Consider the following 25,738-nt stretch of genomic DNA (forward strand, 5'->3'; position numbering starts at 1 on the left):
GCTGCCTTTTCCCTTCTTCCGCTTCTGTGGGCTTGCTTTTCCTTTTATTTTGAGCTAAATACAGCACAACCAGCCTGGGCTGGGCCCCGAGCCTTTGGAACTGTTACGGCAGTGCAGAGCTGGAGGGGGAGGGGAGCTCGGAACCCTCGTTTCACCCAGCCTGGACCAGGGTGCTGGTGGTATAACGAGGCGCAGGGTCTGTTCTGGTGGGGCAGGAGGCTGCAGGGTGGGCGAGGGCCGGTTGCTGTGTCTGCCCAGAAAACACGGCCCAGGGGAGGGGAGTGAGGAAGAGGAGGGAGTGTGGGTAGGGGGACAGCAGCTGCTCTGACCCCTTCAGCGAGCACCAGCTCCCGGCACCCTGTTCAGTCCCGGGCACCTTCTCACGTGCCTCCTTCCACGTGAGGTGCTGCTGCTCCCCCCGACATGCACGGGGCGATGAAAGGCTTTTCCCGGCCCCAGGAACAGCTGCCTCTTACTGGGGCCTTTCAGGAGGAAGGAGGCGGGTGGCCCGCCAGCCCCATCAGCCGCGGCAGGTGGAGAGCCAGCATGGGCAGCGGGGGCTGGACCAGCCCCCAGGGGCTGCAGGTCCTGAGCCGCCTGCAGGCTCTGCCAGCCGCCGTGTCGGGCACACACTGCAGCGGGGGCTGGGTAGCCCTGCCGGCCCCCAGGCCCGCGGGAAGGGAAGGAGAACCCTCAGCCTGGCTGTTCCCTGGGGGAGACTGAGGCAGCAAAAATCCCCAGCGCTTCCCCCAGTCCCATCCCGCAGGCAGGATGCAGCCGTGCCCCCCGGAGCAGAGGTGCTGCTGTTTGCCCAAACACAAGCAGCACAAGCAGCACCCCGGGGAGCACCAGCAGCCCAAGGCCCGGGGGGCAGCAACCAGTGCCACCCCCCCTCCCTGGGGCTGGGCAGAACGCGCTCCATGACAAAATACAGGCACCGGCACCATTTCTGCAAAATCCACCGATTCCACATGAAAAGAACTTTATTTTTGTGGAAGATTACTCGTCTGTTTTTTGTCTGTTGTTTTAAACACGGTGGGACGGGACGCTGTCCTATTGAAACATGCCATATAGATTTTGAATAAATAAAGCTACAAAGCCCAAGTTATGTACAAAGACCTTAGGCAAAGATATTATGTTTACAAACCTATGTACAATAAAACAAATGTAAACAGTCAAATGCAGCAGAGGATGCGCAGGAAAGGAGGACCATACAAACCCTGACGGTGAGGCGGGGGCTTCCCACCTCCCTTCTGCTGGGGCCAAGGGTTTTCCTCAGCGCTCGTAAATAAACCAACTTGGAGCTGCGGAACCAACTGAACGTGACCAGGCTGGGAACAACGATTCCTAAACCCCCAGACCAAACCCCGGCTGGGTTTGCTGGGTCGTTTTAAAAATCCACCAACTCTGAGGCACATAGACAGAGAAATCGCACAAATACGTTGCTTCAAAGACCCACAAGGTAACACTGCCGCCCACAACTGTCACAGAAGCCTGTCGGTGACGCTGTAAAATCCAGTCATATATTACACAGATCGGAACATGATTGTGACGGTTACAGGGTCCTGGGGGCCCACGGGCATGGTGGCCAGCTGGGTTAGCGGCTTCCTCAGGCTCTCGGGGAGCCGCCGTCGCGGGGGCTGGGTGAAGGTGGGGTACAAGGGGCTGGGAAGCCGCGCGGCACCGTCAGCGCCTACAGCAGCTGGGCACCCTTCTGCCCCGCGGCCGGGTGGGTGCGGGAGCACCAAGGGAGAACGCTGCAGCAGCGCTCGGCTCCGCCAGCTTGCGCTAAGGCATTTGATGTTGCAGCTGGTGGGTGCAGGGCCTGCGACGGGCACCCCCAGTGCACTGCCCCCCCCAGCACCCCCAGTGCACTGCCCCCCCCAGCACCCCCGGCTGCCTCTCAGCTGCAGCCCCGCAGCAGCCCGGCTGCCTCTGCCGCACAGGCAGGATCACCGGGGCCACCAGGGCCACCCACACAGGCAGGGCCACCAGGGCCACCCGCCCTCCCCTGCCCACTCCAACCCAAGGCAGGAGTCAGGCACACACCAGCAGCGACGGCCGTGCGCCTGCCCAGCAGTAATGCATTCAGCCGCAGTAACCGAGTCACATACCTGGACCCGATTCCCAGGTGCAAGTGTCCAAAGTGCCATCGCAGAGCCTCACCCAGGGCCTCCTTCAAGAAGTCTGAGCCTTACTGGGAGGGCAGCAGCAGGATGCTGGAGCGGGCAGGGAGAGGGGGAGCCTTTAAGAGGAGCGGCCAATGTTTGTGTCATGCCAAACCTAAGTTATGGAAAAGATAAAGCGAGGGGCCGAGGACTGCCTGGCCGAGGTCTGGCCATCCCCTGAAACAGAGCACTGCGTGTCTCAGCTTGTGCGGCACAGGGTGTGGGGCCAAGTCAGAGAACATCTGCTACAGCAACAGGAGAAAATAAACTGCATTAACAGGACATGAAGGGCCGTGAGCACAGGGTCTCCTCTGGCAGCACGGTGCAGGTCGTGTTCCAGCGGCGTGGGAACGGGAACAATTCTGGGAGCAGTTCTTCTCTTGGTGGGCCGAGAAAAGCATCCGCAAGTCCGAACACGACCTCCCGCGGGCTCATACGCTCAGGGGGAGCATGCCAGGCGCTGAGGATGGTCGAGAGGCTCCCAGTCCAGGAGGACCTTGATCAAAGCCGTTTACTGCCCTGAGAAGCAACAAGAGACAGTGATGAGCAGCTCCAGGAGACGGCACCGCTCACCTCTCCCCATCACCAGCAACTGGAAGACAGACCCCTCGCCTCCCTCACTGCACCCATCACCCTGACTGTAGGGCCGCTCGGTGGTGCAGGAGCAGAGCCAACACAGGACAGCATCAGGGCTCCCACCTCTGGCTGCGAGGACCGGTGCTCACACGCAGCCAGGGATACACAGGTGGGTGCCCAACCCATCACCCGGAGCAGGTACATCACCAGCCCGGCAGGACGAGCGGCTCCTGCACAGACCCTGGGCCTGCTGGGGCTACACGATGGGGTGGACACAGCTGAAGGCACCAGGCACAACAGCGCTGGAGGCTCGGTCCCCGTGGCCAGCCCCCTTCCCTCTGAATAGCCGCCCGTTTGCCCAGGAGCAGGACAGAGGGGCACAGGCAGCAGCACCCTCACGCAGGGCGCGCAGCAGGGCTGGGGCCGCCCCCACCCACGTCCCCAGGCCCGTCACAGCTGGCTACACAAGCTCTGCCCCGTCACGGGGATGGGCACACGCACGGCGACGGGCTCTGTGAGGGCAGGCAGGCACGTGTTAAAGCACAGCAGAGTCGCCTCTACACTACACTACTCCGGCTGGGGTGCAGGGGGGGCTCCGGATGCCTCCACACCCCCAGGGTCCATGGGTTCTCCCCTCCGCCAGGCTGCTGGGAGTAAGGCAGGCAAGGAGAACCTGGCTTCCTGGTGGGCTGAGAGAGGAGCACTTGGGTCTGCCAGCTTCTCCATCTCTACTGGGTTACGGCTTTGACAGATTTTCCGTAATTAGGCTCAACACACAGCGTCTGCCCAGGCTCACCATCTGCTGATCACCACCACCACAGCCCTGACAGCCAGAAGCAATTCTGTCCCCGTCTCAGGACGGCACGTCCACCCCCACTGTTGCCCCAGAGCAGCACCCTGCCCTCACGGTCAGGTTTGTAACACCACAGGTGGGGGGAGAACCCCCCCACCCCCGCAAGGCAGGCCAGCCCCTGCCCCGATGTCCACCCGCTGCCAAGAAGAGGCCCTGCCAGCACCTCACCGGCTCTGCCCGAATCACCAGCACCACAGAAGGTGCCATTCGGATCTCCTGGCAGAGCTACACGTGTGAGGAGGGACACCGCACGAGCCAGCCTTTGCTGCTCAGATCAGCAAGCTGCAGCGAGCAAAGGGAAGAACGAGAGGCGTGAGGGCTCTACAGATGAAGAAAAAGCCACCCTGCGAGCTGGTGGCTCTGGGGTCCCCGGCTGGACCTGGCGTATGCGCTCTGAGGCACGTCCCCCTCGCTGCCATCGCTGCCTAAGGGACCAGTGTGCCAGCCCCTCACACGTGGGTGGCTCACGACAGCACCCCCAGACAGAGCAGTGCTCTTTCCGTGCTCCCTTTCGCGTGGCACACGGCTCCTGTGCGGCTCGCGTTCACTGCTGACCTCGCACCTCCCGCATCAGGGATGCGGAAACCCCGCCAGCAAACCCAGGAGGCTGCTGTCGTTGCACCGGGCAGTTACAAAACCCTTCCAGAAGAGCAGATGAAGAACTAAAAATCTCAACGCTTGCTAGCGAGGACAGATTCCCATGGTGACACGGCTCACCGCTAGAGCCAGGCCGTCTCCTTTCTGTCTCTTGCTCTTAAACATCCACACCAGCACAGCCTGAAGCACACCCCAGCAGCAGGGCCAGAGCAGGGAGAAACCGCCTTTCCCACCTCCGCCCCATTAAGCTGGAAACTTCCAACTCCCATTTGAGTGTTGCTTCACTACATTTCAAAAGGCAAGTGCCTCCCTGGCTGCACGCAATAAATAGCTGCTGGAAGAGGCTTAGGGGCAGATGTATTTCACTATTTGCCTTTGGATGAAGGGGCATGAAGCCAACCTGATCCCGACATGAGTCTGCAAATTAGTTATCAGCTAGAAAGTGCCTCTGCCAAGTAGGACAGGGAGAGGAAAAAAAAAAAAACCAAACAAACACCAAAAAAACCACACACAACAAAACCCCCAACGCCAAACAGGATTAAAATGGAGTAGTTTGCTGGCTTTGGGAAGGGTTAGAGAAAAGTGACATTCAACATCAGCAGCCTGGAAGTGCTTGTGTTTGATGAGTCGCATTAAAGCCAAGCTTTATGGATTTGTCACGTTTCCTGCACTAAATTGAGAGCCACTCTTTGCGACTGACAGACACCACGGGATGGTGCCCAGTCCCTGCTGCATGCAGGATGCGGCCCGGCCAACGCCAGCACCCTGGGCAGGCTGGCCAGGTCTGCAGCTCGGCTGAACGAGCACCAGTCCCCATCCCGGCTGTGCTGCCTCCAGCGTGGCACGGTGGGACAGGCAGGCTGGGGACAACTGACCCCTTTCAGGCCCATAGCAAGCGCCAACGCTCCCCACGCAGCCTGTCCTTGCAACCCAGCGATCCCCCAAAGCACTGCACCACGCCAGGCAGAAGGGTCCACATCCCTGCAGAGCTCAAACCTTGAAGCATTATCCCCCTCTGCACCAAGCCAGCCGCCCTCCCCACCACCAGGCGCCTCCCCACCGCTGCCCGTCAGCCTCCCTGACACGACATTGCTGAATCAAAACCCAATGTGTGGCATCAGCACATGGCGCTACACCAGGGACAGGCCGAAGGAAGCAGTACAAACCTTCGAATATTGCCGTTTCTGGGGCACCAACTGCTCCCAAAGCAGGTTTCCAGCACCCAAGCTGTGCCTGTGGGGAGAACGCCTCCCTGCAGCTGTCACCATCCAACGGACCTGCCTCTGCAGGCAGTTTCTCCTTTTAAACGAAACAACACGTCTCTCTAACCCTCCTCAGCCCCTGCTCAGAGTCATGTTTAGCAGCTTGGGTGCCCTCTTCCATCTCCCAGAGGTGCACAAATGAGGCCAGAAGCTAAGAAACCATCAGATGCTCAGCACAGATGCCACATGGACATGACGGGACTATGCCCAAACTACCTGCGTCAAAAATAATCCAGCAATGCCTGAAACAAGAAGGGAGACCAAGCCCTATTATCACAGAGCCAGGGCAGCAAGAGGACAAGTGCTACAAGCACTGTGTTACAAATGTTAACCCGCACATGTGAAGTGCTCACAGCACTGTGATGCACAAGGGAGACATGAGAAGGCTTTCTGCTGAAGATGGAGAAAGATAGAAACCTCATTTAGAACCCTTTTGAGGTTTCCCCATTGTTTGCTGATTTAAAAAAATACAGCAGGGAGGCAGCTTCTCCCCAGATCAGCTCCCGCAGACAGTTACCTGCACCGTTCACTGCGTCCTGCCCTCGGTGCAGAAACAGAGATAAAGCAGGGGCTTTGGTTTGCTGAAAGCCAGTGCAGTAAGGGGGGCACAGGAAAAGGCTTCAACTAGTAGCAGCAATTGGGGGGCAAACTGAAAGCTGGCATTATGGCTGAGCTTACTGAGGTCTTACCCAGTCATGGATTTCTGTTGGTAACGTGAAAATGCACAAAAAAAAAAAAAGGGAAAAAAAGATCAGCATTACTGCAGTTAGAAACAGGGTTAAAGGAAAAGAAAATATGTTTAACACAGCAATGGTAAAAAGTAACAAATAAAGTGGACTGGATGACCCCTGCCTAACCTCTCGGAAGGGAGCTGGGAAGACAAGTCCTTGTGCTCAGTCCCCAGGGTCTCAGCCAGCACCGCATCGCTCCTGCCCTTGGCTGCTCTGCCCAGGCCAGGCCTGGCACGTGTGCGGGGCTGCTGCACAGAGCCGAGCTGCCCAGCAGCCTGGGGACCCGCCTGCAGCGATTAATCCCAGCCAGATCACTTCCCTCCTGCTTCTGCCTCGTTTCACTGACCCTCAGACCCAACCGAACGCGCTCTGTGGAGCCTGTGCTGTGCCCTTGCTCCAGGCTTCCTGAGAAACCACGCTCTGGTGCTTCAAATGGCACCGAAAGCACCGATCCCTGCTGGAAATGCTCCCTGCAGGGTTTCTGACGGATGTTTCCAATTGCCTGTCTCTGCACTGGCGTGGATTTTCTGCCCATTTCCAACCGCGCTCTCTGCCCTGATTGCTAAAGATAGGTTTTTACTCATTAAACTGTATTTCAAGCTGTATTTTGTACTTAGCACCTTATTGCTAAGACTCCCCCAACTTTACGTATCCAACAACAACTCAGCAGAAAATTTTCCTGTAGCCGAATAGCCCAGCTTGAGGAGTAAATGGATGTGGTCAAAGCATACTTGGCGACTGGCCCCGAAAGAAAACCAGATGAAGAGTGAGTTTCCAGGCAGGTGAGTGCTTTAAAACACACCACTTACCGCAAGCAGCAGTAACAGCACAAGGAGACAGATGAACACCCAGCACAGAGAAATAAGGAGCACAGGGACAAGGCTGCGGCAGATGAGGCTGGTAAAGGACCTGCGCTTTTTGACAGCGTGGGGAGCCCTTCCCACTGCCCTGAGAGGCAGATAAACAAGGACCCTTCGCCATCGCTGCCGGTGGTGCACTGAGCCCCTGTGTGGCCGGATCCCCTCCCACAGAGCCCGTGGCCCCGCTGCCTGCACAGCCTTGGCACGACGGTGCCACCCGGGTGCGCCGGGCAGGGGTGGTGACACCGAGCAGGAGCACTGCTGTCTCCCTGCGCTTCAGACCGTGCTGTCCACTCTCCCTGCTCGGCAATTCTGGCTGGCTCCCAGCACATCTGTGCCTTTGTTTGCTTTCCCATTAGCCAGAACCACGGCAACCGGAGCATCGGCAAACCGACAGCCAACAAAACATTGGAGGCAAAACACGACCGAAGGGCAAACTAACTTTCTAAGTTAACAGCAGCAGTACTTCATTCTGTATCTCTGATGTGACTGATCCAATCAGAAACATGCGTATCTTTGAAGAAATATTAATCGGATCAAGAAAGCAAGCAGCACACAATCTTACAGGTTGCAACAGGTTACAGCACTAGAGAAGTTTATCTAAAGTAAGGAGAAAGACAGAGATTATAGCCTCAGGCTTTGATCATGAGCTATTAGTTTGCAATACTAAGAGAACTACTACCTCATGCAGTTAGCATAACCACCAACTCTGCACCTCCAAGCACCAAGTTAAAACGCATGCAGCTTATCATTGCAAATGAATTCATTTACCCATGACCAAGGTGGGGAATATGACCTTTTCACGCCTAGTGGAGAAAAATTGAAACAGTTTATGCACACAATAAAAGACATTCCTGGGGATAACCCTGGGTGCAAGAACTGGGGCAAAGCAAAGGTGTTCCACAAAACCTCACCAGACCTCTCCTGTTCCACCACTGCATAATGAGACTGCTCTGCACGGGCAGGCAAGGGGTCCTACTTCAGCAACAACCAGCACTCCCATCACACTCCACTACTGAAAAAGCACGACCCAGATAAAAGCCTGAACATTGCAAAGCACATTACAGGACACGGGATTACTCACCTGCACCCAAGTTATCTACAGCTCCCTCTTCTTCCTGGGAAACTTTTTAATAAGGTGGACTAAGCAACCGAAAGACGACCCTGATCTCACAGCTTGATGTATTACAGTCAGGCTTGTGGATAACAGTGTCCTCCATGTAAATATACCTACATGCTTCACAGGACTGCTTGAAGTGTGCAAGCAGACACACTTCTCACCAAAAAAAAATTGGCTTGTTTAATAAAACAAAACCCAACAGACTCACAAAAATAACCGAACATTATTTTTTTTTTTTTTTTTTTTTTTACATTCAAGAACACAGGAAGGGGAGCAGGCAAGCAGTGAACAAGGAACAAACACCCCATGTTGGCTCACATGCTGCCTCAGCTCTGATGTTCAAGTGCCAGGCCTCCGCCGAGCCCATCAAGGTCAGAGCCATTTTGTTCCCCAACTGGATCAAAGTTATTAACCAATTAAGAACAATTAAAACAGAAAAACACAAGTATCTATCTGAGAACATCCTCAAGGTGCTGTTTTGCCCTGTCCTGGCTTCTGAACAGAAACAGCATGTTCCTGAAGGAACAAGTCTGCAGGAAATTAATCTTACACCAGACTCTTTGGAGTTTTTAAAAATTACGTAAGTCCTAACTGTTCTGATTTCCCAGCAAAGCCTCAGTGCAAGCCCCGCCGTCCTCCAGGCCTCCCCTACAGCAACACTCCCCTGTGCCAGCTGCTGCCTGTCACTGCCTGCAGCTGCCTGCTCAGCTCCACTCAGCAAGCAAAGAGCAGGTGTTTGATGGGAGACAGAGACTCATCAAACATTTTAACCAACAAAATGGTAGAGGAAGGGAAGTAAATGGAACTGTAACCATGTGGCCAAGTTACCTCTGTCCTAATCCCACCACAACACAACCAGCTGTTCTTTGGGCAGTGGCTGCAGATTAGATTGGATCCACGATCACACGTGGCTGTTTCAGGCTCCAGCAACAACTAGGGGCAGAGAGGAGAGTACGGGGGCTGGAGAGAGAGGAGGAGAAGGGAGAAGACAGGGCATGCCTTGACTCAGCCCCCCATGCCCAGCCACCACAATGCACTCTGGATCTGATGTCTGCCAGCAACCGGTGCGGCTGGGAGCTCGGCCACTGCTGGCAGCGTGCGGGCATGATGGGGCTGACCTCATTTAGGTTACAGCTCAGTTTAGCTTACACGTGCAGACACAATTACACAGGTTTTACACAGCAGCCGTGGAGACGTGCACACGTCACAGACACCTCCAGCATGCACAGACCCTGACAGGGGCAGTAACGCAGAGCGGGAGCTGTTGCAAGGGGAGAGGGATGGGCCACCAGCCCCGCTGTGAACAGCGTATGGGGGTGCAGAGGAGAAGGACAGGACAGCAGGGCTGTGGAGGGATCTCTAACAACTTGCAGATAAGCACATCAGTGATTTCCACCCCCTTTTCTAGCCCACTAACATCCTCCAACTCTGCTGTAGAAGTTATCCTTCAGGAGTCTGGGTTTCCAAGCCTTTTTCAGCTACAACCTGCTCCTAACTCCAGGCAGCCAGCCCAGATAATAGGCGTGATGACAATCTGGATAATTTGAATTGACCCCCACACAGCAATCAGCTTGTTCCTCACACTACAACTCAATATAGCCATGCTGCCTCCTGAGAACATGATATAATCTCTCCCTACCAACTACCCTGACAGCTTGCACCTGAAACGTAGCCTGTGCACTGCAAGCATGAGCACTGCTGCAGTGGTGCACAGACCCCAGCCAGCCCTGCAGCACAGAACAACCCAGAAGTCTGATTTGCACGTGACATTGACTTTGATAGTCTCTGAACTCTTCCTTTCCAAAAGCAGCAAACAGCAGTGGCTCTAAAAACTCTGAATGCCAGTTTCTAAGATGCAACTTGCCCTGCTACCCACATAGCAACACAATTTAGCTCAAACGAGGGTGATTGTAGGAAGCTCAGCTTGTCTGCTCTGTATATGGCACTCTTCAGGTCGGTAACAGCTCATTTAATTCTCTAAAATAAATTCTGGATTGAGGATGTGCTGAATATTGGCATCAAATTGCACTGGCTTGAGGTTTAGCATGGAAGGCTACTACCATGCAGGGAGCACGGAGGGGGTTTTGCCCAGTGACACCAAGCACAGCTCACAATACCGCAGTGCTAACACTGGAGGAGCGCTGTGGTTTTTGCCTCGCTTCTCAGGCTCCTCACACAAGCACGAGGCCCTGCGCTATGAGGAGCTGTGGGAGAACCCTCCTGCTCAAGCACTTCCCAGTACCCCAGAGGAAGCTCTGACCACAGGCAAGTCACAGGAGACACGTGGGCTAGTTTTTCCTGTGAAAGCAGTTTCTGGCTTCATGGATGACACACAGCACAGCCAGAGAGGCAGTTGCCCCCTCAATCACCAGAATTACGCTGTTAATGACGTTTAATTTCCCCCTGATAGAGGGGGAAGTAGAGCAAAGAGGGCACCAGCCTCCCAGCGAACGTTTGCTGCCTACACTCAGCTGTTCTCACCAAGGGAATCTCCAGATTTGCAGTTAATGTACTTCCCCATGAGCACACCAGTAACTATAGCAACTCCACCACTACTTACTTCAGAACAGGCACTGACATCCTACCAGCTAGGAGACAGTCACATTGGCTTTTCTCTTTGCTTTACAGAAATCAGTACTGTCACCTTCCCCATCCCCTCGAGACTTTGGCTCCGCAAATTATTTTTCCTATAGGACAAAAGCTGTCATAGGCTAAAGACAAGCCAAGAAAAACTTCTGCTCAAAGTACATGCTGAAATGCACGCCCCTTTTGGGGAAAAATATATCCTTACTTACCCTTTGTCGAAGAAAGAAGTATGCCCCGGATGAGGGTACTTTGTGCCATTGCTGTTCATCATGCTGCTGTTAACGTTCCCTGAAATATAGGATTTCCGTGATGCCTGGTCCTTTGCAAAATTTCTGCAAGCAGCTAATTTGGATTCTAAGGCCTGTGAAAGTGGGGAGGGGAAAAAAAAGCATTGTCAAAACATTAATACCATTAAGAGAAAGTATTTTGCTGCTTGAGTTCATGCTTTGTCATGACCCCAAGATCACCACGATCAGGACCCCAGTGTGATCACCTTTGGCAAAAACTGAACTAAAAGGGAACAAAGCTATAATTTTCTCTATTACCCAACCCCAAAGGGAACACACACAACAAGATGCTGACGCAGACTGCTAGGCATGACTCAGTTCCATTAGGGTTCAGATTTTTGAACATATCCACTTTCAGTTAATTACTTAAAATAAGGAAGCCAACTCCTAGCAGAAGTTACCAAAACTTCTTGCTTCAGCAGCTGCAGTAAGACTGGCATAAGCTAATTGGAAGACTAAGACAGAGCCTAAAGCAGAATCCTCAGGTTTTGGGAGGAACCGCATATTTGGGAAGTTGAATTTTTTCCTCAGGACAATGCCTTCTAGCATTTCTTTCTTAATCTTGGCCTACAAAAAAACCAAAACAGTTTCCTAAGCCCCACTGATACACTTCAGAACAAACAGCGCTACAGCCACAGCATCAGAAGGAGGAATCTAAGGCAGCAGCTAAGCCTGTCTCTGTGGCCTGCACCTCATCTCTACTACTTCCAACCAAGCCTGGTGAGATCTTTTTCCCCCTATACAAGGTGACAGTCTCCGGATCACCCACTGACTCCTTGCAGGCAGGAGAACAAAAGCCTGATTTCCCTCTTCAGAACATCACCTGCCCTTTCTGCTGCCTGTCACAAACTGAGGCTTAACTCGAATGTCCATCTGGTCTAGCAGAAAGTCCTCTTAACTCTTTGGTACATCCACCCTGTGCAAGGAGGCATTCAGACACGTGCAAATGCATGCACTGGAGACAAAAGCTCATCTCCCCAAACACGTGGTTTGGTCCTGTTCCACATAGAAAAATATTCCATTAATAAGGCACCGACACGCTACCCCACATAAGTGAACACTACACGGTCTTCTAGAAATCCATGTAAGCTTACTAGCAACTATATGGGGAGATAGAGATAATTACCAATCTCTTGGTCTCAAAGCACCTATCAGCTGGAAACAGCCAGCATGATCTGTGCCAAGCGACTCCCGTCTCAGCTGCGAGCAAGAAAGCAGAGGGGAAATTTCCTGCAGAGGAAAGGAGTCTAAGGCTTGGGATGAGGCATCCTATGAACAGCCAAACCCAAAGAAATCCTGAACATCCTATAATTGTTACTAAACAAATGCACAAGCTGGAATTTTGTATCAGTGGCAGAGTGTGTGTCTAAGAGCAGGCTGGGAAGGCAGCATGCTTATTTGGCATTTCCTGTCCTTGCAGAGTAATCACACAGGATTGTGATTAAGCTCCCTAAATCCCCTGCAGACTCTTACTCACAATGATCCCATTTTAAACACGTCACTCCATAACCCAGAGTCATCCTGCCGCCCTTTCAAACCAACTACGAGCTCACTGGCTCCAAATGCAAGCAACGAGGTAATTTTCAATTTCAAACTTTGCTAAAACAACTGTCTCTACTGCATCTATTGCTGTTCTCAGTGTTAGCCACAAGAGACGGAGGAAAGCCAGCACCGGAGGCTAGACACCAAGGCTAACCATGCTTCCACTCAAAACACGAACCACCGAGGCATGTCAACGAGCTTCTCCTAACTCAGGAGTCATGTCTTCGTTCAACTGGAAAGCCTGGCATCCTAACCAACACTGTAACAGATGTTTAAACCACTTCTTCCCTGCTTACAGCAGTAATCCCTTTAACAGCTCACGCATTTCACTTCCCCATCAACTACATATGGGAACACTGGGCTTTCTCCTGATTTATTTTCTCACTTTCTTATCAAAGGTTTCTAGACATTATTTATTTCCCATTTTCAGCATCTGTTGCAGATCTCCCCAGGCACATGAGGAGACACTGGCAGCGTGATCTCGGCTCCTTGCTCATGTGCAGCAGGCACCCAGAGTCTGAGGCTCTGCATCTTAGCCTCATTACAGAGGAAGCTGCAAGGCCCAGTTTAAAGTAAGGAAAAGTAGCTGTTGCTGTCTAACTCCATATACCAAAGTGCTTGAGAAACTTCTACTCCAAATATGAATTTTGACACCAAAAATCTGCATCAGAACCTTAGTAACACACTTTACAAATCAAGATAATTAAAAAACACAAAACAGATTATCACATACTAAACAGTGAACACGGGTGATTTGGGAAGTACAGCACGTATTCAGCATGGGCTAAGGCCTTGCTCTAATTGTGCGCAAGGACGAAAGCACAACGACAGCAGCACAGAGCTAGTAAGAACTAGCAGCACAGAGCTTCAGTTCAGAGCACTCACCCCCACTTTCCGTAATAGATCTCCCACAATGTTGAGTGCAGATATTCTAGCTGAAGGAGTAAGGGGGCTGGTACCAAATCCATTTGGTATAGCTGCAAATACAGACACGCTTTATTATACGCCCTACAGTCAATTTTTCTTTTAAATGTAAATAAATCAACTTCTACATAAAAAGGTAAATCTAAAATCCTGCTGCAGACTCTTTATACAATTATCCCACAATAACACACAGACTACATGACCATTAGCCACGGAAAATGAAAAAGCTTAATTCCTGTCCACTGCCCTCTTTCCCATTAGACCTACATGCAGAGTTCATGCACTCTCCCATCTGCAAGGCTATTGCCTGCAATTCATCTAATCCAGCCAGAGCTTCCTCTGGAATCTACCCTTTCTAATTTGAAAAAATAATGTATTAATCCTTGTGATTGTCCAGAGCCTTCCAGATGGGGAAGGGGACTAGACTAACATCCTGATGTCTCACAGAGAAGAGATGACCCCTGAAAACTATGTGCGGTAACAGAGACCCCAGACCATTAGAATTACTGACTACCATTTACTCACCACTGCTACCCCACACTTAAGAAGAAATACCAGCTACTCCACTTCCCTGCAACCCCAGGTATCTTCAGTGCTCTGCTGCAGGCACCTAGTGCTGAGTACAACCCCTTCCCCCTCAAAAATCTTATCTAAGCTTCACTGCCCTTCTCTCCTGTGCTACTTACTCATTATACTCCTTGAATGCACCTGATGCTGCCCCAGGATTTAAACACACCTTATGCAACACACCTGTGGGATCCACCTGCATTTACTTCAAACTCACCAACAAGCACTTGGTCTGAAACTGTTAGCTAACAAGCTGAACATACTGCCGAACAACTAGACACAGTTTCTATGACTTATACCTTTTGGGGAAGGAAAACTATTTTCTGATCCTTTTCCAACAGGCGTAGCTGGCAAGGAGAGAGATGCCTGGACAGCTGAATCCATCTTTTCACAGTCTAGAGTCGGAGAACTGGGTGCTGACTTTCGGGTGACTTCTTGTTGTCTTTCCCGTACTGCCAGCTCTTGCCGTAAGTCTAAGGGTCAAGGGAAAAACAAACAAACCCCCCATATTAGCGACCGATTTCTCAAACACACACTCTCTCTTATTCATTTGGGAGGGAGGGAGGAGGAGACACTTTGTGACAACCCTGTATTAATTGCCTGCTGCTTGCTTTCCCCCACCTCAGAGCAGTCACAGCCCAGCACCATCATTTCCCATGACAGCTGGGAGCAGAGAGGCAGCAGACAGAGCCCTCGCTGGACCACAGCACTGTGTGGTCCCAGTGAGCACAGCTGGTGATTTAGCCTCGGTATTTTTGCCCACCTGTACCGTGAGTCCCATGGAAAGCGTGCTACAAAAACTGCAGCTGGCCACAAATGCCTGCCGAACTACACTCGGCTCCTGCCCAGAGGCTGGAAAAAGGGAAGAATAACCTATTCTTGTTTCCAGTTCCCCACATTATTCTTCCAGTTAATATACCACAGGACTCCACACTAGCCAGAGACAGTCAAAGGGTTGAACCCAGTTTCTTGATACCTCGACAAGTAGAAGAGTAGACTGGAGAGGCTGGGTAGTCCAAACCACAGGGAAAGAGACTAGAGATTAGGAAACACCATGTTTTATTCTCACCTCCTCTCCAGACTGCCGCTTACCCCTACCTTGTCCCCTCCCATTTCCACACACCTTTGCTACAAAGAGCATCCAGCACAGCTCAGCATTGAATCTATAAAATCCTTAGAAGGGACTAGACACAAATAAACGATAGATTACAAGGGGGTTGTTTCTTTTTGGGTACAGCAACTTAATCTTCCACAGACTTCTTATTCCTTGCCTCAATCTGGTATAACATGCAAGAGCAAAATTAGTTGTACATTGTGGCTTTTAAGTTCTCACAAATATTTAGACCTGATTTTAAGTAAAACAGCACAGCTGAAATGAAAAACTACTTAGGCTCCTAGCAGAGGATTTGTGGCTGTTCAATCAGAAATATTTGACTTTGACACTGTATCAGCTCTTTTAGTGGTTAGTGTTCCTGCTTGCTGTCAAGGGGCTGTTGTCAGGGGGAATAACATGTAGCTTTGTTACCCTAACAAACACTAAAAGTTTCCAAATGACTCATCCAAGAAACAAGATGTCTTTTCTGCATATCATTCCAGTGTTCTAGAAAACAGTCCCCTAGGTTTTTTTGTTTTTTCCAGTATTATTACCCTAACCCCAAACTACAACACATGTATTTCCCTTTTCATATTTGTTATAAAATTCCTGTGCTTCCAATAAAAGCTTTCAATTTGTGGGGAACGAGCATGGTCCAAAGAACTTCACAAAGGAGAACAACAACAAAAAAATCCCAGCCTGTTGTCAAGTGTGCTGTCTCACACTCAGGTCTAGGCCTTAACTGAGGAATTATTTTAGAAAAGCTTCACTTGGGAAACAAAGTTGAAAACCACTAAACTACATTAAAGGCAGGCACAGGCTGAGGAGCAGATCATCGCCACTGTTAGAGAAATTAGTTTCCATCAACCATTAAAAAAAAATAAAAAAATGCATCTCCAGCATCCTCAGTGCCTAATCCACTGGGGAATCCTCAGCTCCTGATGACATCCCAGAACACTATCCCAAACATCTCGGATCACACCAGTCTTATCACAGTCTTCACTGGAATATCTTAAATAAACCAGGCAATTTCCAAGAGGTTTAGAAGGAACACAGGAGACAGGATTTTTAAAGAAAGTTATTTAACCATTTATGATGTATTTCCCTGTCATTTCCTATGCTTTCCCTTCCTATACAAGACATAAAACCACAGCGAGTTGGAACTTTTGCAGCACACTTCCCCATATTCTGTTACATCTAAGAAACATACTACTTTTGTACTTCCCTGTGTTAAAACATCCTGAATGAATCTGATATTAACTTTGCCCTACATGAGGAAATTTTTCCTCTTAGCTACACTGGACATACAAAGAAGAGAGAACATACTGTTAGTAATACCCAATGCTTACATTACGCATCCAGTGCAAGTCTCATTATGTGAGGCTTTCTGTAAACATGAGCTTTGGTTGCTACATGTCTCTCTTACCAAGCCAACAATGTACCAAGACACAGAACTAATCAAGCAAGCCATACCTCTCGCTTCATCCTTTAATCTCTGTACAGAAACTAGCAACGATTCCTTGTCATCCAGCTCACTTTCTAAAAACGCATTTCTCTCAATAGCTTGGTTCAGCCTTTGTTCAAAGTCTTCCAGTGAAACTATTGTTGCCCTAGAAACAAAATCCAGAATATTAGTTTCTTCAGCTCAGCCAACATAAAAGAGTATTCAAAAACATAATAGAAGAAAAATGTTAGCAGGGCCTACATTCAAGTTAGTAATTCGAAAGCTATGGAAATGCTTCTTAGAAAGGACTAAACTCCAAAGCAGCAGGGAAATCAGATGAAAAGAACATGATAGCATCTGGCTCTCAGAGATGTACCAAAGAGCTGGGAAAGAGCCAGTCCAGTGCACCCATCTCCACTTTTCCCATGCTCCTAAGCACTGGCTCAGGTGGTGCTGTACTCTCCAGAGCTCTGGACAGGCAACAGCCCAGCGAATGCAAAAAGCAGGGCACTGGGACATTAGCTAAGACCCAATTTGCTCAAAAGTTAGTGTCAAAAGTTAGTCAGGAGGTTAAGAGCCTTGTGGAAACAGGGCCTCAGCTTTCAGATCTTTTTGCCAGATAGCCAGAGGCTCATTCCTGGTCCCACTGAATCAATGGCAAAATTCCCATTCAGCAAAACGGAAGCATGACCTGCTCCAAAACTGGGCGTTGCTAAGAGCAGCCTGTTCATTTTATGCATTTATAAAGGGCACGTTTGTTCCCTATAGTCATTAAGCTGTTATGCAAGGGAAGAGGAGACTCCTTTGGCCTGCTTTATTTAAAAGGGACTATGTAAAGCATTAGCTTCTTACTTCAAAGGGGCTTTGAGCTACAAGGATCACAAATGTATTATAAAGTTACCTAGCTGGTAGTACTAAAAGCAGCGCACTGGCCTGGCTTGCTCTGAGCCTGCTCGCACTGCCTGTTTCTCACAGAAACACGAAGCACTTCGGTCCCCTGCCTTTCTTGCTGTAATGTAACACTACCAGCTGATGGAGGTGAACTCCAAAGGTAAACAGCACTGTTCAAGAATCAAATGTCTCTGGGTTTGTTTGGGTTTTTTTGAATGCATGTTATTTTCCCCTTTAAGGAATAATACGATGATCAGGGTAGCAAAGAAAAGATCTAGTGAAAACTTTAAAGCAAAGAAGAGGTTTGCAGTCTTCACCTCTTTGCACGTTCCAAGTCATCGTTGGCCTGCTCCAGCTCCCTCACATACTTATGCAGCTGATCTTTAATGGCCCGTGTCTGGCTCAGGTCATCCTCTAACAACGACACTTGCTTGTAACTTTGCGCATACTGGTGCTCCAGTTTCTCCTGAAAGAAAGAAGCAGTGAGATAAATATCAGTTGCGTACACTCTCCAAGTCATCAGTAGTAAAATGGGACAAAGAAAGTAACATACTCGCTGCAGTTTGCCGATTTGGGATTGCTGGTAATACAGAGCAAATTGGAGAAGTAGAAAGAACAGGCTGCTCTGAACGTCAGAGCTGGACACAGCATAAAATCACAAATGCTGCACTGTGCACAGACATCCTGCCACGACACAGCTGGCTGCTCAGAAATGCATCCCTGCATCTGTTCCCAACAGCCTGCACTGACAGCTGCTCTGAAGTCTCAAATATCTAGGAAGCCAGAGAGAAATCTAACTACATAGCCTCCCCTTCAGTGCCTCTCCCCTGACAATAGCCACACTGTTACCAGAAATTGTCTGACACCTCCATTAGCAAAAATGAGATCTACTGAAATCTGTTGCAAAACCTCCAGGTCCACAAGCTCATCTTTGAAAGACTGGTGGAACTCACTCCCAAACACTCTCACCAGCTCTGAGGGTACAGACAGGGGCTTATGGAAAAACTGCTGACATTATAAAACACTTATTGACCTTACAGATAAAGCCAGGAGTGGATATGCAAACAAGTAACCCCATAAACTTTTAATTCCACTGGGTAAGTTTCCAACCCTTGCCTTCAATAAAATAACTCAAGACTACAACAAATGATGCTTTTCCAAGATTCCAAAAGAGGCGAGAACTTGTTAACATACAGGCATCAAATAAAAGTTACCTTCTGCACATGCAGATCTTTACACAATTCCTGTCTCCACAGATATGGCTGTTAAGAATTAATTAGTTTCTCTCTGAAAGATGTGCACAAATCACCAATCTTCAGCTTTCTTTAAGGTCTCAAAACCAAGGAGACCTCTGGGCAAAAACCCCTTAGTTTGCAAAGGAAGATGACAATGCAGTGGTGTGACAAAAACATACTTGTGTTGTCCACACTGTTGCTATGCTGATGTTGCCTGTGTAACTACTAAAGCTACTACTTGGCAAAGCCTAGAGAATTCAAACAAACAAGCACAAACTCCATGACAAGAGTTTCATGATGTGAACAAGAAAAATTCCACCAGAAATTTCCCTGGTAAGTTGCTGGCCTTATTTGGAGTACATGTCATACTTTGGTCTGGATCTTGAACAGACAACTCCTTTACTTCATTGGGATACTCAGTGACCACAAACAGACCAGACAATCTAAAATGAGATCGAAAACATATCTTTAAGAAGCAGCAGTGCTATTACAGAAAAGACCTACCTTTAATGTTTCCACTTCATACTTCAGTCTTTGGTTATCTGCTTGCAAATCTCTATTCCTCTGCTCAGCTTGGACTAGCTGTGCCTCCAACTCAGCTTCTAATTCTCTGCTTCCCTCCTGAAACTCAGCCAGCTCTTCGCGAGCTTCCTGGAAGCTGTAAGGAGAGGATTTCATCAGTTGACAAGCCAGTATCTCCCAAATTAAAAGAAAATCCACAGCTCTTCTAAAATATTAAATACTTTAAAACTCCTGTTTTTTCAGCTTAAGTGTCACCTACAGACCTCTAAGGGGAAAAAGAAAAATGGGGAAACTGAGAAATCACATTAAGCTTAGCTATAAAAGGAAATTAATTCTCTTGCATCAAAACGAACAGCTACATTAAACGCATGTGTGAACAGAAACCTGTATCAAGGCTATTTACAGGATTCATGGAAGTCTGAAACCCACTTTGTACTCCATTAGCTTTCACTGCTAGCAGACTTGATAAAGTCAATTAATTAAGCAAACATTTAACCCAATTTTGGTCAAAAACTATAAGAGAGAAAAGCAGATTCTGTATCTCTGCAGTACCTGGAAATTTAAGGTTCTTGAAAAGGATGAAAACTTGAATCTTAGGGTTACTGAGCACCTGGGCAGGAAGCCAGCACATACCTACCTTGTACCACTGCAAGTTATTAAATACTAGAAGTAGCTACTCCACATACTTTGCTTATTAAATTTGCATCTTTGCCATACATAATAGTTCAGCTCTTAGCAAGCAACACAGAAAACTAACAAGGCTTCAGGAAACACAGAATTTTCTGACACCCAAGAAAAGCTTAGGGTTCTCCACATGCCCTCCACCTTCCCCTTTAAAAAACCCCGAAATCAAACAAACAAACAAAAAAACCAACAACTTGAAGCTTGGGCTCTTGGGGCTTGACAGAGGTTTAACTGGCTTCACCTCACTGCACCTGAGTAACACTGAATGCAAAGAAAGCTTTCCAAAGAAAAACTGGGAGCCTCCAGTGCCCCCCACTCTATAAAGAAAACCCCAAAACAGCCAGACAAATCACACCCCTCTCCCACAAGAAGCACAGTGTTACTCAAGACAGCAACCCCTCCTGTCACTTCTGGTAACCAAAAAGCCCTGTGCCCCCTAAAAGACACAAACCACTGGTACAAGCTGGACTATGAGGTACAATACACTTCAATAAACTGCAGCAGACACCAAGTCAGCCACTTTTCATACCAATAATTCCACTACAAGAAGCTCAAGGGAACAGTAACGATACAAGGTAAGCCCAAAGGCCCCTTCCTGTGATTAAACGTCAAGATACTACTTAAGGTAGCACTTTAATTATACAAAGATGCACATGATCGCAAAAGGGCTCTGCTCTTGCTCAAACATGCTCAAAACATAGCCTGGAGTTCCTGGCGTGGTAGCGCTGTGCAAGAAATACTTAGCTCCCACAAGGCTGGAAATTTTAAAGCTGGATATGCAAGAAATTCTTTCTAAAATATTTAATACCCATCTTGGTGTAGCCTTGCAGAGAAATAGATTAAACAGTGTTCTGGCCATTAGGAACCTAATCCAGCCTGCAAGTGTACAACCGTACCTCTGTTTGTACTTCAAGGAAAGCTCTTTCCAATATGCAGTTTCCTCCTTTGGACTCGAAAAGGTCGGGATTTCTTCACTGTCCATGATCAATACAACCTGCAGGATACAAACATAATGCACTCGGGATAAATAGACAGGCAGACCACTCCCAAAACTGCTGCTAAATACTGGGCTTTCATTGCCACAGCCTTTCTGACAGTGGCATTCAGACTTGGCACCCACAAGTGGGATGTTAACGATCCCTAACAAGCCTCATTCAGCAGAGACCTGCTACAACAAGCAATGTAATTTTACCCAGCTTCTGGAAACGCTCATGCAGCAGCCTGAAACAAGACCAGAAATTCTGGCTGTATTTTGTACCTGCCACTGAAACAGCAGTTAATGCCACAAGCTCACTCAGGACCGCAGTTGGTAAGGATACCAAAATTTACAGCTGCTACAGCTTCCACTTCTGTTCATAAAATGTTGTTAAAAGAGATTTTGCCTCCTGTCACCAACACTGTGATGCACACTACAACTCTATTAGAGCTGCAAAGGCATGTAATGAATGAGGACAAACACCCTGAGGTCAACCGCTAACACACTGTGCTATGAAGATTAATTTTCAGTTTACTCTTCCTACGTGGGTCCTAGCCGATTCCTGCCTTCACGTAAAACATGCAGGCGACAGAAGTTATCCGCACAGTTTTTCTCCCTCCGCCCTCGCAGACACAAGAAAGATCAGCCTCATAAAATTACAGTCACGTCATACAACAGTGCTTCGAGCCTGGAGGTGTTTAGAGGAGCAGCTTCCCATGCCAAGGCAGGGGGACCACACTGTCTGGATGAGGAATGAGGACCTCTTTTCTTCAGCTGCTTGGACCACTGGATGCCATTTGCATTGCTGCTTGGCTACTAGCCAGCAAGCGAAACACAACTTAACACATACTTTCTATACTGCTGCTCAGCATCCTTGACACACACCCGGTCTCAGGAGCTGGCGAAGCGGTGGTCACCATCCTGCCATGCACACCAGGACCAAGAGGAGTGTTCAGACAGCCACAGTTCCCGACCACAGCCAGATGCACCACACCACGTACCATTTCTGAGCTCTCCCCACGCAATCCCACAACAACTTTTACAAGTAGGCATTTTACCCCCAAAAGCAAAGACTCAAATTCTGTTATTAACACCCAGCAAAGATAAGCTGAAACAAACCTCTTCTCTGTTTAATGCAGAGGCTTTAAACAATGCTTGCATCAAGCTCATCTATCAGTAATAGTTGACCTAGAAAACCTGACTTTCATAGTAACAGGCATCAATAGCCAACACTGTCCCTTCAGGCCTAAAATTGTCACACTAATATGTTCTGCATCTCAGTGACCCACATTTTAGACACCTAAAAGTGGGACAAAACAATCCCATGCTTTCATCAGAGGGCAGACAGGCTCATTTCAGAGACGGGCACTTAGCTCACAGATAAAGTGAGGCAAAACTAGCACATTTGCTCTTCACCTGAGACTGCAGCTGCCACAATCCAAGGGCACAAGATCAAATTTACCCAGAGGGTGCTAAGAACCTCAAAAACACCCCAACTCTCCCACTGTGTTTATTTAAACTTTACAGCTTTATTGCAGAAGTGAGTTTGTCACAATCGGGTCTCCATGCTGCCCAAGAGAACTGACAGTGCTTCCTTTTCTGCATTGCCCTGTACCAAGAAAATAAAAAATACATACGGAGCCATTATAATTCCCTCAGCACATATACTGTCAGTCCTGCCGTACCTTTTCAGATAAAAATTTATTTGGGTGTACTTGCTTCAGCAGTTGCACCTGTTACCAAGGCAGCTTAATCACGGCACAGGGACAGATCCCAAGTCCTATGCAAAAGACTGTTTACAGCGGAGGCAGAGCCCATGAATCACCTCCCAAACTGTTGCGGTTTCGCAGCCGGGTGCATTAAGGCAAGCAGTCATATGCCAGAGCCACAGCAGGTGTCAGGCAGCTCCTGAACTGCAATTCAGATTGCCTGGAAGAGGTGAACAGCTCAGCTCAGCTAGTGCTGCGTGCTGTCCATAACATCAGTCCTGCACTGTTCTCACTGAAACTGCCTCAGTAAAAAAGCCTTCTGACCTTTTCCTCTAAGGCACTCTGCTCTGAACTGGCACAGTCTGAGAGGCTTCACTCTGAGAAGCACATTCACCCCAAAATAAATGAGACACAGCATAAAACGGGGTCAGCTCCCACAGTTCAGGAGGAGCTGATCTCAAAAGGTAAACAGCCAGGAAGCCACCCATCAGCAAAATTCAAGATGTGTTTAGAAAAAAAGTTTGTACACAGAAACATCTCACACCATTTCCTAGAAATAGCCGAGATAAAGTACATCTGGGCCCAAGACTCCTTCCTGTCTGCTCACACGGGGTACGCCCTTGGAAATAAACAGCCGAGGAATCCCTGCAAAGCCGCAGTCTGTGTCAGAAGGGCTGCTGGGACCCACAAGTACTCACAGTCATCAACTGCTGATGCAGGAGACTCAGCCCCTCGCCCTTGGTCAAAAGACCCTTTCCTTTTAGATACCGGAGGGAGGAGATTCAGCTCTATGGTAGGTACTTCATGCCCCTCAGCAGCAACTTTTCCTCCCTAAATCCACTCAGCAGGAGCAAGATGACCTTTTCCAAGTCACCCATCCCTCGCCCGCCTTGGCTAAGCAGGTGATAGCTCACAATTACCCATGCCTCTTCTATCACCATGCCTAATGCTACCAGCATGGATTTTTGATCTGTTGACTGCACTGCATAAACACCTACATCGGATGCTCATGCCAGCATGCAATACTAAGCTCCAACACCCATATCCCAGTTTTTGTACATGGTTACATCGCTTGTCTTCCCTCGCAAACATGAGGGACAAGAGGAAGAGGCAAGAGCACACAGACACACTCAGCAAACAGGGCAGTTCATAGCCAAAACACTACTCCGAGTTGGGAGATGCAGCCACCTTCCAAACCTGCCACCAGCACACATGTGCCCATAAGTAAATGACTTCACTTTTGCCAGACCTTTGCCCATTCCCTCTATTTAAGGTATAGAAACACGGGCCTATCTAAGCACATGCACATGAGGTATAGAAACACGGGCCTACCTAAGCACATGCACATGCCTGGCAGAAAGTGACTCCTAGGCATTATCAAAACATAACCAGACATTTTAAACATCTCATGTGTGGGAGAGCGGATGCCCACAGAATACCAAAAGTTTAACAAAAACGGCTTTGCTTCAGCCTGTTGCCAGTTGTCCGGGCTCTGGGCATTATGTGAGGAGCTGAGAACCAGCACGGCAAGTCCTTCCTATTCATGGGCTTCTTTGCATACGTGGCACTCGCAGAATCAAGCCTTTGACAAACAACACTGAGGCTTTCAGGATACAAACAAGACAATGCAGCAGCGTCTTCCAGGGAAAATGAGAGCAGGCTTATGCTGCTGCTCACTTCAATTCATTACAACACAGCTTAGCATTCACGCAGTGCCCTGGGAAAACTCAGCTACGTGGGCATAACTCCAGGATCCAAAGCAGCTCTCAAACAAGAACTATGCTCAAAACGTGGTAGCTCCTTTCAAGCCCCCACTTACACAGTCAGCGGGGCAGAGTAACTCTCTGCTGTTAAAATGGAACAGCTTTTCCACACCATGATCACCGTAAAAAAAAATGCAGCTTGTAGGTTAAGAACTTCTCTAAATCCAGGGGGGTTTGTATGGGACAAATCTTGTTTCCCACCTCCAAAAGCGTCTTTATAAGTGAGATGCTCAGTGTCCTCTGGATATTACAAGAGCCAAAGACTGAATCCAACATGTAGCAGAAGTAAGTAAACCAACATGCAGACGGTATTTTTCAAGTAGCTCAAGGAATCTTGCATTGGAGGCCAAACCAAACTCTTTACCGACCCACCCTTCAGCTAAGTCACCAAAGCACAAACACAGTTGAAGTGTAACACAGTAACTTAAAAAAAGCTTCCCCGGCTCTCCATGTGACTGGAGGCTGCTGCTAGAGTTTGGATCAAGTATCAGACCAAAACACTAAGTTTGAAATGTAACACCATGTTTCAACTTCTACCCACCCCTTCCCACAGTTGGGAATCCACTCCTCCCCATTCTCAAAGTCAAGTCAATTCACTGACGCATCGCATTAAGGCTGAGCTACAGAAGCGTGTCCAAAACAATTCTGAGTACTGCTTGGAGGCAGCTGCAATTCACCCAGGATGTACCTGCAGCATCTCAAGTGGCTGGATAAACCATTCTTCCTCATTTTATTCACACAAATAATTAAGCAGAGGCAGTGCAAGGCCACTCAAATGCGACAATAGTGCTTAAACTCCCGCATCTACGCTTTGCTGCCCCACCACCGAAGGGAAGGCAAACATCCACTGAGCTTTGGATTAAACAAGTAACTACCTAAAATAGGACTTGATAAAGAAATTCTGCCAAGCTCGCCTGTGGCTTTCAGTTATTGAGATGATAACCCATTCTGGCTACCCAAGTCCCCAAAATTGCCAGGTGCCATGTTAATTGCCGCAGTCATCCCCTTCTCGCAGGGAATGACTCTGCCGCTGAGTGCTGGCACCATCCAGAGCTGCTGTGGAGAGCAGAAAGGACTGTCAGCAACCAGGTCTTCCTCCTCTTCCCATTTTATGCTGATTCACAGACATAAAAGCAGAAGAAATCTTGTTTCCACCGTTCTCCACCTTCTCAAACCACAAGAACCAACAGGTAACCTCCCCAAAACCCTGAAGCTCTGGATTTTTTCCCAAAACCCAATCAGGACTCAAAGCAAAGGAACTGAACATTCTAGCCAAAAATCAAAGCAAATCTGCGTTGCCTTTCATTTATTAGAATATGGAAAACAAAAAACAAACAAATGGCATGGA

The 25,738-nt window shown here is 48.9% G+C and overlaps 1 protein-coding gene across 5 annotated transcripts in view; it reads right to left on the reverse strand.

Moving 5' to 3' along the window:
* Nucleotides 1–1,875: 1,875 nt before the first annotated feature.
* Nucleotides 1,876–25,738, reverse strand: part of NDEL1 (nudE neurodevelopment protein 1 like 1) — a 28,328-nt gene continuing 4,465 nt past the window's right edge. For 2 of the 5 annotated variants that reach the window (XM_055723301.1, XM_055723291.1), the window contains exons 2-9: nucleotides 20,839–20,936; nucleotides 19,241–19,394; nucleotides 17,819–17,967; nucleotides 16,640–16,776; nucleotides 14,373–14,546; nucleotides 13,468–13,559; nucleotides 10,963–11,114; nucleotides 1,876–2,687 (exon numbers count right to left, since the gene is read on the reverse strand). In XM_055723301.1, the coding sequence (XP_055579276.1) occupies nucleotides 2,600–2,687; nucleotides 10,963–11,114; nucleotides 13,468–13,559; nucleotides 14,373–14,546; nucleotides 16,640–16,776; nucleotides 17,819–17,967; nucleotides 19,241–19,394; nucleotides 20,839–20,924 (1,032 nt within the window). In that variant the 5' untranslated portion in view covers nucleotides 20,925–20,936 and the 3' untranslated portion in view covers nucleotides 1,876–2,599. Of the gene's footprint in view, nucleotides 2,688–7,818; nucleotides 7,854–10,962; nucleotides 11,115–13,467; nucleotides 13,560–14,372; nucleotides 14,547–16,639; nucleotides 16,777–17,818; nucleotides 17,968–19,240; nucleotides 19,395–20,838; nucleotides 20,937–24,446; nucleotides 24,467–25,738 lie in introns of those variants that run through there. The other 3 variants (XM_055723313.1, XM_027813326.2, XM_055723293.1) reach the window with 3 other exon arrangements.

Source organism: Falco cherrug, chromosome 1 (genome assembly GCF_023634085.1).
Source record: "Falco cherrug isolate bFalChe1 chromosome 1, bFalChe1.pri, whole genome shotgun sequence".
In the NCBI taxonomy this organism is placed as follows: domain Eukaryota; kingdom Metazoa; phylum Chordata; class Aves; order Falconiformes; family Falconidae; genus Falco; species Falco cherrug.